The sequence below is a fragment of the Limulus polyphemus genome, unplaced genomic scaffold (genome assembly GCF_000517525.1).
Source record: "Limulus polyphemus unplaced genomic scaffold, Limulus_polyphemus-2.1.2 Scaffold589, whole genome shotgun sequence".
In the NCBI taxonomy this organism is placed as follows: domain Eukaryota; kingdom Metazoa; phylum Arthropoda; class Merostomata; order Xiphosura; family Limulidae; genus Limulus; species Limulus polyphemus.
This window is the reverse complement of record NW_013666199.1, coordinates 367,739-383,736: the sequence shown is the minus strand read 5'-3', so window position 1 is coordinate 383,736 and position 15,998 is coordinate 367,739. Positions and strand designations below refer to the sequence as shown.

Sequence of the window (15,998 nt, the reverse complement as noted above, 5' to 3'; positions counted from 1 at the left end):
CTTTACAGTAGGTGTCTGTGATTTGTTGGCGATAAATTTCAACAATGAACAAATAGCACACAGTCCACTTCTTTTAAAATAATATATTAAAACAAGTCAAACGTATATACAAATGTTCGTTACACTGTTTATTAATTATCACACTTGTATCCAAAGCTTTAATTAATTGTTTTGTTTTCGTCAAAGTTCACACAGGCTGATTCAGTTACTTTAAAACATAATTTGAGAAGACGAAAATTCCCTCAGCTCTGTTATTACAATACAGCCTGTGATAAGTTCACTTTAAAATCACCAAAATATGCTTTTTATTCCTAGACTCACAATCACGCAGCATAGATCTAGCTATCGAACTAAATTTTCGACGCGTTTTTATACATTGACAAAGGACTAGAACATTTCACACACCACTAGGTATTATGATGCAATAATGCTCAATTAAAACAACGAGAAAACTCAGGAGGTTCTAATAATATGATGCAATAACTATTGAACCACGCAACATATGATTGGTAAACTGTTACATAAACAAACTTGCGACAAACTATCGGTTCTAACAATAACTAAATTTAACACTTCTGCTGTATAAACTATCTAAATCCTAACACTCACATAAAACTTAAACGGAAACAGTTGTGTTTATTTAATAATAAGTCCCTCTTTAAGCAAAATATTTACAATTTTTTTATACTGTATACGAAGACTGTTTTCAGTTCATGCACAAAGTCTACTCATAAAGTATGTGTCAACATTTGCAGTCACCTTGATGGTTTCAGTGCAGAAATGGTAGTTCTGGAGGTACAGAAACCCCATCATGATCCTTGCACTGTCGATTTTGTATCTCTTGGTGTATGCAAGGGGCTAATGGTCAGTTTGGATCATGAACTCCTTCCCATAGAGGTAGTTCTGGAATTTCTGGATGGCATATATGATAGCCAGATAATCTCATTCAATTACAGAGTAATTATTCTCACTACTCAACAGCGATTTACTCATGTACATTATGGGAAACAGTCCATCTACATGTTTTTACAGAAGTACTGCTTCAATTCCAATGTCTTATGCATTGGCCAAAATATTGAATGGTTTGTTAAAGTCTGGCATTCTAAGGGTTGGTGAACTTCCTAACATGTTCTTCAACTTTTGAAATACCATCTGCTTCGGCTGTTCCCACTTCACCTTGTTGGGTTGGCCTTTCTTGGTCAGGTCAGTTAGTGGTGCAGCGACTTCAGTGTAGTTTGAGATGAACTTCCTATGGTATCCCATTAACCCTAGGACTCGTTGCTTGGCCATTGGAGCTGCACATCTTGTGTGTGGGTTAGCTTTTCTTCTTCCATGGCTATCTGCCAGTCGCCCACCTTGTGTCCAACAAGGTCTAGCACAGAATAACTGATGTAGTGCTTAGTTGGTCTGATGATCAGACCAGCTGTCATACAAACTTTCTCAAGCAACTTGACAGATCTTCTCCACTCACTTTCTGAGGTCTAGCATGTACTGGTATGTGTTCCTCACTTCTGACTCTTCTTCCCCTATCCACAGATCTTTCAATATCTGCATCGGACCTCGTACCATTCTTCTGTATAGAAACTCGAAGGGTGAAAATCCTGTACTTGCTTGTGAGACTTCTTGGTAAGCAAATAATACTGCCTGCAAGTACCTATACCAGTCACATGGTCTTCAGAATGCTTTTTAAGACTTTGTTGACTCTCTCACAAAGTCCATTACATCTAGGGTTGTACAGGGTAGTAAAGAGCTGCCTAGTGCTGTTGAGCTTGCGCACCTCTTGCATCTTTCTGAAGTCAGCTGGGTCCTTCTGTTACTCAAGACTTATTTTGAAAAGCCTAGTCTGCAGATAACTTCCAGCGGGACTTCTGCTACTCTCTCTGTCTCTATCTTTAACAGTGCTCTGGCTTCTGGATAATGTGTCTGATAGTCGATTACTGTCGGCACATACTGGTTGCCCTTGTTGCAGATACCTCATCAGCCTCCTTGCTGTCTGGTTCCTCCAAACTTCTACTTCCTGGTATATTGCCAATCACCTAATCATAGAGGGGTGCCTTCATACACATGGCCTCAAGGTCTCCCAATTAGTATGGAGTGTCCACCTTTATTATTGCTATGGGAAATTTTCTTACTGTCCTTTGAATCAGCACACACAGATGTACCTTTCCCATCATCTGGCCATCAGGACTGCTCCACTGCTGCACCCAGTGTCTCATAGAACTTTCACTTTCTTGTCTCCAGCATAGCCTTCACCTGCCAACGTGTTGTGGTTTGTTGGCACCTCTCAATGTTTGTTACAAGCTCTTATCACCACTGGCACTGTTGACCCGTTTGCTAACTTGAGCTGACCACCTATCATGCTCTATTTAATCATAGTGATAGCACTTCCTTCTTGTGGTAATTCTGATGAGTATTCTCTATTCTGTTTCTTCTGGCAGCAGCATCAATGGTGACAGTCACTCTTTTCTTGTTTATTGCCAGCACCATCGTTGTAGGTAGTTCTAGCTGTTTTATGGTGAGATTTCTGTTGTTTTAGAAACAGGGACATGTCAGTGAAGCAGGTGATCATGAAGTGTTCATACATTATTAGATCTGCCAGTCCCTCAAAACTATCTTCACACTTAGCCATGTAAGTCCACCTTGTGAAGTATCGCCGTGTATGTGCCACAAACTGAAATACAGTTTCTCCAGTATCAGCTTTGACTTCTCTGAACTTCTGGTGAGAATCTTCCTCAGTAAGTTTATAGCATTTCAGTAAGGTCACTTTTAATTCATCACAGTCCATGGCATCTTCTGATCTCATGCTAACATACGTTTATAGGCCTTTTCCTGTGAGAATGGAGCTGAGACAGACTGCCCAGTCACCTTTGTCCAAGTTCTGATTTTGGGCGAATCTTTCATAGCTCTCCAGGAAAGCATCTATTTCGTTTTTCTATTAATCAAATTTGGGCAGCTGGGGTCGGTTGGCCCTTACCCCATTGCCATTCTTGGGTCTTCTGTTTTTGTGTTTGGTGAGCTTGGCAATCTCCTTTTCGTCTTTCTCAATTTGTGTTCTTATTATCTCTACTTCCAGTCTCTCCTTGTCTTCTTTCTTCTCTTCTCTACCAATGCCATTCTTCTTTAGATCTTGTTGTTGTTTAACAAACTCTTATAGATCGACATCCTTGAGCCCAAGTCGCTTTCCTCTCTCTATCCACTTATCAAAATCAGTCTACATGGTTATATAGTGTAGTTTGACCTCTTCAATATTTCGCCACCACTACAACTGTTCATAGATAGGCCTATTTGCCACTATTGTTTATACCTACTTCTGCTGCCATTTACTATTGTAGATCCTGGTTGGCTCACCTTTTCCATGTTTTCTGTATGGGCCAGATTGTTTACAGTAGGTGTCTATGCATTGTTGGTGATAAATTTCAACAATAAACAAACATCACACTAGTCACTTGTTTTAAAATGATATATTAAAACAAGTCAAATATATATATAAATGTTTCTTACATTGTTGATTATCACAGTTGTATCCAGAGCTTTAAATAATTGTCTCGTTTTTGTCAAAGTCCACATAGGCTGGTTCAGTTACTTTAGAACACAATTGACAAGACGAATTATTCTGCCTGCTTTGTTATTACAATACAGCCTGTGATAATTTCACTTTAAAAATCGTCACTATATGCTATTTATGGCTAAACTTAAAATCACGCAGTTTCGATCTAGCCATCGAACTAAATTTTCGATGCGTATTTATACCTCGACATTTCACCCACTACTAGATATTATGATGTAATAATACTCAATTAAAGCAACTAGAAAAACTCAGAAGATTCTAGTAAAATGAGGCAATACTAGACACTCACCAGTTCACAACTATTGAACTACACAATGTATGATTCGTAAGCAGTTATATAACAAAACTTGCAATAAACCATCGGTTCGAAAAATAACTAAGTTTAACCCTCGTGCAATATAAACTATATAAATCATAACACTCACATTAAACTTAAAAGGAAACAGTCGTGTATATCTAACACGTGTATTAGATTGACCCTGTGTCTACTCCATGAAGCAAGGTAAGCTAATTTCAGGGTTACTTAGATAGTTGTGCGAGACAGCGTGAGTTATGTATTTTTTGACTGTAGCATGTAGAAAGAAGTCATTTTACGAAACAAGAAGCCAACCAGTAGGTAGAATACATAAACTCTTTATCAAAAATATAGATTTAGCATTATTGGTTTACTCGTTTTTTTTTCTGTCTGTTTTCTTTATAATTCTATGCCTAACAACCCCAGAACGTGCATTTTACGAATATTTGATTCTTATCTGTTGGACACCAGTGTACCTATATATTGTAGGTTTACAACAATTTCATGGTCATTCTAAGATACATTACTTCCATTGATGGATATTGTCTGGATAATTTTGTCACAGCCATTTCCAAAGAAAGGCGTTATTACAGTGAAACAGTAAAGTGATGAAAAGCCTGGATCACATCAGTATCAAAGAAGAATGTATCTAACACACTGAATAAGTAGGCATGAAAAGCTCAGAACATGAGGATATAACACCACCTGCAGGACTTGAAGATATAGAATAATATGAACAGCATCTTACCATATAAAGAAGATATTAATCACCTTAACAGCATCTCATCCCATGTAGGATTACCACGAAGATATAAAACCACATTAAACAGAATCTTACCACATGCAGGAATACCATGAAGATACAAAAGCACATTAACAGCATCTCACCACATGCAGGAAAACCATAAAAATATAAAATCACATGAACAGCATCTTACCGCTTGCAGGAATACCATGAAGATATAAAAACACATGAACAGCATCTCACCACATGCAGGAATACCATGAAGATACAAAACCAAATGAAAAGCACCTCACCACTTGCAGGAATACTATGAAAACATAAAACCACAATAACAGCATCTCATCATATAAATGATTACCATAAAGACATAAAACCACATGAACATTATTTCACTTCATGCAGGAATACTGTTAAGACATAAAACCACATGAACAGTATTTTACCACATAAAGGATTACCATGAAGATACAAAACCACGTTAACAACATCTCATCGCATGCAGAAATATCATGAAGACATAAAACCAAATAAACAGCATCTCATCGCATGCAGGAATACCATGAAAATATAAGCCACGTGAACAGACTCTCATCACATAAAGCATTACCATGAAGATATAAAAAACCACGTTAACAGCATCTTACTGTACACAGGACTATCATGAAGATATAAAACCACATAAACAGCGTCTCATTGCATAAAGGTTATAGAATTACCATGAAGATACAAAATCATATGAGCAGCGTCTCATCACATAAAGGATAATATAGAATTACGATGAAGATACAAAATTACATGAACAGCATATCACCACTTGCAGGAATACCATGAACATATAAAACCACATTAACATCATTTCAACACATGCAGGATTACCATGAAGATATATGATCACATGAATGGTACTTCACCACATAAAGGATTACCAAGAAGATATAAAACCACATTAAAGAAATACAATGAAGATATAAATCTACGCGATCAACATCTCACCGCATGCAGGAATGCCATGGAGGCTAAAACCAGCATCTCATCACATAAAGAATATGGGATTGCCATGAAGATACAAAACCACAATAACAGCATCTCGCCAGATGCAGAAATATCATCAATATATAAAACCATATTAGCAGCATCTCATCACATCAAGGATTACCATAAAGATATAAAAAAACATACAAACAGCATCTCACCACAAGCAGGAATAGCATTGCAAAAGCTCACGAATGGTCGTCTAGGAAAGTATTCTACTCAGAAAGTGATTGTTAACAAGTTGTATATAGCACAAACAACAATGTGCAAAATAATTCTCAGTGGAAGGTCTCGCCTTTGGGATGAAGCTTGAATGACTAAAAGGTTGGTGAGAGGGTGATAAATTGCAGAAAACTCCACAAAAAATACTGAGCACACGAGAAATGGAAGTTTGTTACAACATTGGGCAAGACCTTGCATGTGTTTAAAATATATGAAATGGGTAATGTGCAACTGGCCGGAGAGTTACATGGACTTTTTGACGTTGTACAGAGAACGTTTTGTCCGTCAGGCTTTATGGTTGTCTCATGTTGCTATTATAATAGGAAATGTAAGTAAAATTCATGATAAAGCAAAGGTTGACCAGTTAGTATCAGAAGAATGCCATGACATCAATTATACAAGCTGAAATGTCTTTACTGTATGCTCTAGACGCTATGAAGGTGGCTTGGCATGGCCTGGTGGTTAGGACGCTCGACTAGCAATCTTTGGGTTGCGGGTTCGAATCCCCGTCACCTTATAATGTGACGGTCAGATCCACATATTTGTTAGTAAAAGAGTAGCCCAAGAGTTGGCCGTGCTAAATTAGGGACGGCTAGCACAAATAGCCCTCGTATAGCTTTGCACGAAATTCAAAACAAACCTAACCAAACGCCATGAAGATATAACTATATAACTACATTAGGATAAAGTCACAGGACTAAGTCCACAGCAAAGTTTCTGCTAATTATGAAGTTATCCGATTGTATTCTCATCGATCTTTGGTTTGCTTAAGCATGGTCTTGGAAATATATATCCTTATGTAGTAGAAGGTCTGAGGAAAGTTTGTCCAAATTGATATCGCTGTCCTTAATAGAAGTGTGTTACAGTAGAAATTGTTGTGTCGGGCATATTATAAAAATTCAGAACCTGTAATATTAACCATACAAGAATTTTATGCTCCAGTGTGAACGTCGAAAGCTGGTGAAGCATTAGAAACCAATAGGCCTGATGTTTGTACTTGATCGAAAATGTGTTTTCCACATCCTTCTTTGTGTGTTCATTACAAAAAGATCGATTTTGTCTGTCTGAAATGACTGCCAGGAAATTTTCGTTGAACACTAGAATCCAAAAGTCTATCTGAAATGCTATTTATATATGTTTTCTAAAAACGTTGATGTTACAACGTTATATGCCAAAAACTGGAGATGAAATCGAGACCAGTTTACCTAACATTCGTATTAAAAATCACGATTGAGTGTAAAGGGGTTTTCCACATTCCTCTTAATTTGTCCATTAACTATTTGAAATCAGAGCTGTGTAATAACCCACTTTAGATGTCACATAAATAAATATAAGCTTCACTGATGTAAAAATACCTAGATATATAACTTATGAAACTACGTAATTGGTTTCAAAAAATAGATTATACCTTATTACAAACTTGCAAATATTGTTACCAAACGTAAACTCCAACAATTATTTAAAAACAAACTAAAAAATGACTAAAAGATTTTAAAATTTTTTTATTACATTGCAACTCATTTACAGTTGATGAAAACACATTTAATATACCTAATATTTCCCTTCGAATGTGGGGTAGGTTATCGAGCTACTACCATATCTTAGACAGAGATCTTTTCTGCATAAAGAAATAAACCGTACTGCCCGACCGTATAAAATGACTCAAAACTTGATAGATGATCGAAGGAGTATTCGATCGCTCTTTTAAGAGATAAAAATTCTTTGTTAAAAAATGTTGATCAAAAAGCACGGCTTTCGAGGAAGGAAGTTTTCAATATTGCCAATGGAAACTCGCCCAGCAGAATGCTTGAGACAGCAATATGTTCGAAAACTAGTCAAAACCAACGCCCTCATCTGTAAAGTGAGGACTATGTTATAAAAGAGAACCTTTTGACCTAAAAAAGCCATTGTAATGAAGTAGGCGTATCTCATGGTGCTGTTAACAAGATAATAAAAGAGGATTTGAAGTTGCTGAAGCCTCAAAAGCTTCCAACTATACCTGAGAGAAAATCGATGACTGTTCTCAGGAAAAAAGATGGGCTGATGAAATTGAAATCATATTGATCTCATTACACTACATAGTAGTAGTCTCTTGATGCAGTTTTAATGTATTCTTAAGTACATAACTGGAAGTCCTAAACCTAAGACATCAGCCAGTGCCAGGAACTATGAACAAGAGGAGAAGGAAAACATTATATGGCTGTTCTCCAAAGAAGCCTGGTCTTATGGAAATATCTCTGCAGAACCATTGTTGAGAAGTAAAGGATGCAGTCATAGTATGATCTCTAGAGAAAGTAAAGCCTTTAGTACTAATATGTCTATCTTTATAAGTTTCCAAAAAAATGTGAATGACCTTTCATGTCAAAGGTTTCGAAAATTTTGAATTATTTTTGCAATATTCGAAACCTTAAAATTCTCATAGCCGTCACAGCACAATTACAGCAAATAAAATAATTACTTTAAAAAAGTTAACAAAAAATTACTCGCAGGCAGAAAGAAAACCAGTGCATGTGGATATTACACATAATATTATACTTCTCTCATGCTCGTGTCAGCTATCTTTAGACAAGGTGTTGTTGAAAGCTTTGTCTTAGTGGAAAATTTAATATGATATCAGTTCTTTAATACGCAAATATTTACTTGAACTGTCCTACCAATTATTTTAGCAAACTCAGTGACAAAACTTTAGCTAATTTAAATTACTATCATCGAGCATGAAAATTCACGAAAAGAGCAGTTTGCATAGTGGATTTATGTTAGATATCTTATAAGTAAGTGTCTTTAAAAAAGGTTATTGTACAAGATTCCTGAAACCGCATTAAATAAGAGTGAGGGAATCGAACCGTTTCTGCTCTAAGAGGGAAAGACAAGAGCAAGAAGTTCCTCCTTGTAAATATATTAGATTGGCCGTCATGAGTCTAATCCAAAGTTCAGATTGGGCTAGAGTAATGAAAGAACCAGTTACTATATGAATCCTACTCTAGATAACACAATTAGTTATAGAAAACCCGATACTGTTAGTCTATAAACAAAGCACAAAATCACTACAGAGTAATCGTAATTTGTAATATTACGACTCTAAAAAGACAAAAACTACCGGTATAAAATATTGCACCCCCCTCCCAGTTCAACTAAAATTCAATCTGAAACGTAAATGGTTTACCGTTCAACCTACACTATACATATCTAGTGGTCTCACACAACCTCGTCTCATTCGTCACTTTAAAGTGGATCGAGGAGTTAAAAGTGTTCCAACTTGTTGATGAACCATGGCTAGATCTCACAGAAGACGACTCACTCATGTGTAGAACCATCGGACAAATGGAAACTGGCCAATGGTGGAAGCAGACTATTGTGAAGTGTCACCAGGTATCTCAAAGTGTCATTGGCAGAATCTAGAACCACTTTTAAACTAATTTTACAGCTGCTCGGATGTATGGCCAGGGCAGATGATCATCCACAACACAAACATGTTACTGCCACTTGTTGATTCTGCCATAATCATAAGGTGCATGCTCTGACACTAGATCAGATGTTCACAACAGCAGCTAAATCAATTTTACAGACGATCACAAATAAACTTCACAAGACAAGTATACATGTGAAACGCCAGTGAGATGTATTTCACTCCCAGCAAGGCACAAAACAACTCGTTATACGATGATGCCAAGAATATGACTAGTGGAGCAGTTTCTTTTTTTTTTTACAAGAATCTCATTTATCTATGCAGTAAGTTAAAAAGCATGGGTTCGTTTGGAGAAGACTTAGAACCAGTTCCAACTCCATTTCTTATACAAGAACATGTTGCCCATGACAGTTTGAAAGTATGATGTGGGCAGGAATAGGAGTTTGTGGATACAACGACTTCCACATCCTGTAAAAGATTACTACTAATGCTATATATTATAGGGACCGTATATTACAGGCATTTGTGCTACCATATGCTGGAGTAATTCCCCTTGACTTCAGGCTAATATATGGTAATACCCATTCCAACCACGTTAAACTGATTAGACACATTTCCTTAAAGAACGGAGACTGAATGAATGGAGAAGCATGTTCAGGTCACATGACTGATCATCAAATGCTTGATTTGCATAACAATAAGCAGAGAATAATGTTTGATAATAATTTTGCCTTATCATAACTAAGAAATTAGAAATTCAAATCGTTCGTCAATTATTTTGATGAAGTGATTTCTATTATTAATTGTCCTTCTCTACATCGTTTCAAGTAAAATGCATACCAAAGAAGCAACGTATAAGATGCATTTATAATCATGATAATAATGCTCAAATGACATTCCGTTGAGTCTCCTGTGTGGGGATGTTTAGGTTAATGAAAATGTTAGAAAATTCCCCACCATCTTCAGCAAAATTATAATGCATATATATGTATAACAACTTAATGAAATACAGCGTGATTACAAAGAATACATACATTTAAAACGATTACAATTTAAAAACTATACTTGTCACAGGGAACAAAACTTTAGCAAATACATACACTGTATTGAGAACGATAAGTTTTATTCTGGAGAGTCTGGAGATGGTAACTGGTCTTACAAAACCCTACTATATTGTATAACTAAATTGTCTTTCTAGCATACCAACGTTACTTTTATTTTCTTCTCCCTTGCTCTTTGAATAATACAAGATTTGTGATTTGAATAAAATCAGTTTATCGCGGGATTTAACGAACAGATGACACTTTTAGTAGCTTCATTTACAGATAGGCTTGATAGGCTGAGTAATAATGAGGGAAGACACAATGAGCACATTCTGTGAAAATTTCTTTTACAGACTTTGTACTCTGTCCAGACTTCTCGAATAAAACTTTAGATTTTCAGTTAGCCTCTGGAGAATCTGTGTTCCCATTTCATGATTACATTTATATAGAAAGCTTTAATGTTCTACTGTAACCTGACTCCTTAGAATTTGAATCTCCTATAGTTGGAAGGTATTTGTATACTTAGAAATATTTTACTACTGTTAATTAAGCCGTTTATTATACTTCTTTGATGAACTTAATGAGATCGTCAGTTTAAAATAAAACATCACTTCAGTTTTCAACATCACACATTCAACGAGACTTCTGCTGTCGCAGTTGAAAAAACTGTCAATTACACCCTTCCAGAATATATACTTATTTAGCTATATTCAGATTGTTTTTGTTGCTAAATTATCGTGCACGTTTTCTGCATGTAGTTATGACACACTTGTTAACCGGATGTTCAAAAATCTTAAACTTGCACTAATCCAAGCTCCGTAAGCTTTTGCTTGCTTGTTCCTGTGTCATCACTTCTTGCAGTGGGATCATACTCATAACCAGGTGAAGTACAGAGGTATAAGTTTGGAGTTGATCTCTCTTTAATACGTATATTTGGAACGATCGTTGACTTAAGCAATCTATAGGTTGTGGGATACCGCACTAGGACGCTGGTTTGATTTTAATGTTTTATACTGTATTATTCTTTTTTTTTTCTGTTCCTATCCTACACGGACGTGCACAATTTTAATTACTGTCTTTGTCCTGTTCAAATGTGTTTTGGCAATTTCCTTCATCCCAGCAGGTAGTTAGAGTCTTGCTTTGAATAGAACCAAGCCAGTTAATAAGTTACACCCAAACAACTTACTCACTGTATGAATAAAGTGTGCTTTTGTTATTTGTTCTCCCAGGTGTTTGTATTTCTTTGCTGTTCACGTTCTCTGCATAACATTTCTGAAACCTGCGTTTTGCAAATACTTGATATGTTTCTGTTGAATATCTGTGTAACTCATTACCAAATGGCTTATGATCGGTTGTAAAGACTTGTTTCCCATAATAGATACGTTTCAGGTTTAGTTAAATATATAATGTTTTCCCTATTCAGTATCAGGAAAACAATACCCATTTACCCACTATATCCAGAACAGACTAGATACAACGAAAGTGAAATTATTATACATTTGACACACAAGTAAGCCTAACGAGTGTATGTATCTTCTATCGGGATGTCCAAAGTTGTCCTTCAGACAGAGTGCCTAAGTAATATACAAAAATACTTATATTACGCGAAAGGTTCTGATATTTTTCGTAGCAATTCTACTAGACTGGTTGTTTTGCAAGAAATGTTTTAAAAATTAAATTGAAGAAAAAAAAACACTCAATCGACTTTTTCAATCATAGTGTATACATGTAAAATTGAAATCTGATTTTACATATAACTTTCAAACTTTAACAAGATAACCTCAATGAATAAAGATGGCTAGGAATGGCACTGATTTCAATAAATTTGGTCATGACTTTATTTATAATGCTACTGTAATTTGAATGAAATCAGCACTTTTAATTCATACGAGGCAACGTTTGCTTTAAACCTTAATTTGAATTCTTCAAAAAAAAACTGATTTAAACTAATTTAGATCTATCGAACACAATGATTGTTAGAATTTAAAAAAAGCTACGGAGATATATTTTGAGATTATGTAGGCGCTTGTGAGGAGACAAACATATCCAGAATTCTTGACCATACATTAGAGGAGTCAAACATTTCTAAAATTCATGACCATATATTTCATCACGTTTGTAGCTCTTCTAGAATTGTTTGCTACACAATGGGTTTTGTTATGCTCACCAGGGTATCGAAATCCGGTTTCTAGCGTTATAAGTCCGAAGACTTGCTGCGGTGCCACTGGTGGGGGGCGTTAAGCTAGAAAAATGGAAGTGTGGATCGTTTGAATTATGCTTACGTTAGTTTTATTAAAAAAAAACATTTTCGCAAACTTAAATTCAAATCAACACAATTTGATTACATTTCACAAGAAACAGATTAGTATCCTGGTTAAGCAAGAGGAAATCACAGTTTTCTGGTTTTAAATTAAATCCTGAAACAATTCATTTATAAATTTCTAATATAACTTCAAGCTGTAGTGTAGTGTAATAATATTTTTCTTTGTGAATTTAAAATTAGGTATGCCAACTTTCTGACAGCTGTATGAATCCCTGTACCATGTTCTTCTAGCCAATAAATCTTCAGCTCTAAGGTAGGTATGGTGGTTTACTAAAGTGCCATCTAGTACTGGAAACGTACAACATAAGTTCTAATGTACATTTATGCCGCATATTTCAAATATAATAAAAACCCTTTTATAATAACCCGAATTACCTATAACTTCTTTTACTTTTCAGTTCAGTTAATTATTATAAACATAGTTCGTAATAAAAAAATATCTGTTTAACTTTTTTAATGATATTTTCTGGGTGATTGTTAACATTTGGATCTGAAACATAATTAATATTCTTCTCAAGTTAATTACATTTTTAATATAATTCTCATGGCTAATTTTCAGTCAGTTTCGTTTGAAATCAGATTGTAATTAAAGAAAAAGAAAGTAAAAGTTCAAGATCTGTTTAATTGAGTAACACGACTTAGAAATGTACATGCTTACTTTGCGAATTGGTGACAATAACAAAATCGTTAAAACGTAAGTTTTCACCTCAGCTGTTCTTAGACCGTGTAATAAGTTCTGACAATAAATAAATTATAATGCTATAAAAATCTTACTTTGACAAAACAAAACGAATGACAAAGGCACAATAGTCTGGTGACACACTGTCCGATAGTTAACCAAGAAGTAGATTCGAATCACACAACTGCCTCATTAACATCTAAGAATAAACTATTTTGAAATTTTCTAAACAAAAAATTTCCTTTCTGAAAGTAATTCTTTACCCTTGATACAGTAATTGACAATTCTTCACATAACCATAACATTCAAATATTGTTTAAAACGATCTCCAATTTGATTGCGATTGGAGACTTTAAATACCCAAAACCTTTATGAGCCATGCTTTATGAATACACATGCTTTTTTCACAATAACTGTGTAATGCCCAAATCCTAGATGAATATTAAAAGGCAGATAAAGCTGTGATATAATCAAAGAGGTAAATACGAATATTTACTTTAATATATAAAAGTGGCGAAAAAAAAGGAGAGAAGAACAATGTTTTCATTAGATTTCATTAATTTTACTTGAATAATGGTGTTGGTAGCTGAACACAATTCTCTGTACCAGGATAAGATGGAAGATTTAACTCAAACTTTGCCAACAAGCTAGCTGGTACAAACCTACCACCTAACCAGTGGTATTTTCCCTTGAAGAGTTTGGCACACTTCTTGGGAGCAGTCAAAGAGATCAAAAACTCTGGTTGTAAACCCTCGGGATCTCCATTTTCGATGTCCCAACCTGACGAAAGAGCAAAGAAATACGTAAACATTTTATGAACCTATTATAAATTAGAAGTGGAAGGAGAACTTCAGTCATTATCATTATTATTTGTGTGTGTGGGGGGGGGGGCTAAGAAAGTATGGTATTAGTACGTGTACTGATAACCTTAGCGTTAACAATAGTGTTGCAGTAGACTAGGAAACGTCAGGAAATATATCGCGGAGTTAAACTGAGTTATCTGGTTCTGATGGCGTTTGAAGAAAGAGACCAGATACAAAGTAAAAAATAAATGAAATGTAATTTTTATTAACAACTATCATAAAATACCTGTACACGGGATTCAAAGACCCCTCATGAATCACAGAGGCCCAAATACACAGATCAAGCTCCTCCATTATCCACAATTACTTTTATAGCTACTATAAGAGGGGGAGGGTCCGTACTCCAAAACATACTTCGTTGTGACATCCGTCTATGGTACCTGAACGAATGTTTCACGTTTGTTCTTGGCAAATTCAGGCTCCAGATCAAGTCCAGGAACATAACACTCCTACGTCAGCGACCATAAAACCCTACTCCTTGTCCTTCATCCGGCCTGAGTGACCTTCTGAGCACATTTCAGCTTCCCCCGTACCCATTTGTAGGAGCTACACCATATAGATAAAGACACCCCAGGGTAACCTTGAGTCCTTTTACCAAGTTTTGTTTTGCTAGTTCCAAAACTGTGAAAGGAGTCTGTGGTCAAGTAAATTCACAAACACAACGTGAAGTCGTAAAGGATAAACACAATTAAACTGACAAGAGCACTGGACAATAGACTGCGCTTATAGTAGCTCTAGACCTGAACCAAATTTAATCAATTTCTAAAATAACCTCTCACAGACAGAGAGAGCATAGCATTATATATATATAGGATTCTATAGCTCCATCCTCTCTGTGTGCATGCACTACCATGTCATTCCAACAGAGAAAGAGGGACGATATATCCTCAAACGTTGTTTCTATTTGTTTGTTGTTAAATGCAACACTACACAATGAACTATCTATCTCTGCCCATCACGAATGTCAAAACCTGATTGTTAGCGTTGTAATATCCTTAAGGTATCACTTGAGCTCGCCAGTGGAAAATATCGCTACCCTCCTTTACATGATGTTTTATTCTATATAGAAATCTTTCTCACGAGAAAGCGCATATGACATAATAAGGGAAACACCTAGAATAATATTTAGCTAAAGCGAAACTAGTTTAGTCACATTTTATGACTAATATTTTCTTGTTGAAAACACACACAGCTCGAAACGCTTGAAAAGTTTGAATATTCAAGATGAACGTGAAACGCTCACCTTACTAAACTAAATGAACGCGAAGCACTAAATATGTTTTACTTAATACCAAAGCATTTTTAGGTTGTTGGAAATACGTAAAAAGCAAACTTTCAAATTATATGAATATACACACAAATACGTAATATAAATATATTTTTATATTTAAGGACTTTTGGAAAAAATACTACTTAATTTTAAAAAAATATTCAATCTAATTTCAAGAGATAAGATTAACGTTTTTGTTATTAGAAGACAAATCACAAACCTGATGGGACGTCAACGCTACACAGAGGCACATGAATTTTCTTTAATTTTTCAAGTACTTCAACAAATTCAGGCCGCACAGGGGGTTTGAAATTGAAGCCGAACAATGCATCCACGACAAGATTGTATGAATCTGTTATGAGCTGAGCATCAGGGAGGAATGATAGAAAGGGGATTTCCATTTCTTGACACTGTTTAGTCAAGCTCTTAAACAGAGGTTTATTAGATTGTTTAGGATAGAATACGGACGGTTCATATCCCTAAAAGAAGAAACAAATATAAAATACGGTGACGAGGAACCCACTTTGAGACTAATAATGGCTGGAGACGGCT

General features: G+C 35.6%; 1 protein-coding gene across 1 annotated transcript in view; it reads right to left on the bottom strand.

Annotated features, from left to right (window-relative positions):
- Window positions 1–12,131: 12,131 nt before the first annotated feature.
- Window positions 12,132–15,998, bottom strand: part of LOC106459302 (NAD(P)H-hydrate epimerase-like) — an 11,236-nt gene continuing 7,369 nt past the window's right edge. Inside the window, exons 3-5 of the mRNA XM_013918913.2 lie at window positions 15,667–15,925; window positions 13,980–14,093; window positions 12,132–12,553 (exon numbers count right to left, since the gene is read on the bottom strand). Coding sequence (XP_013774367.2) covers window positions 12,549–12,553; window positions 13,980–14,093; window positions 15,667–15,925 — 378 coding nt within the window. The 3' untranslated portion in view covers window positions 12,132–12,548. The remainder of the gene's footprint in view (window positions 12,554–13,979; window positions 14,094–15,666; window positions 15,926–15,998) is intronic.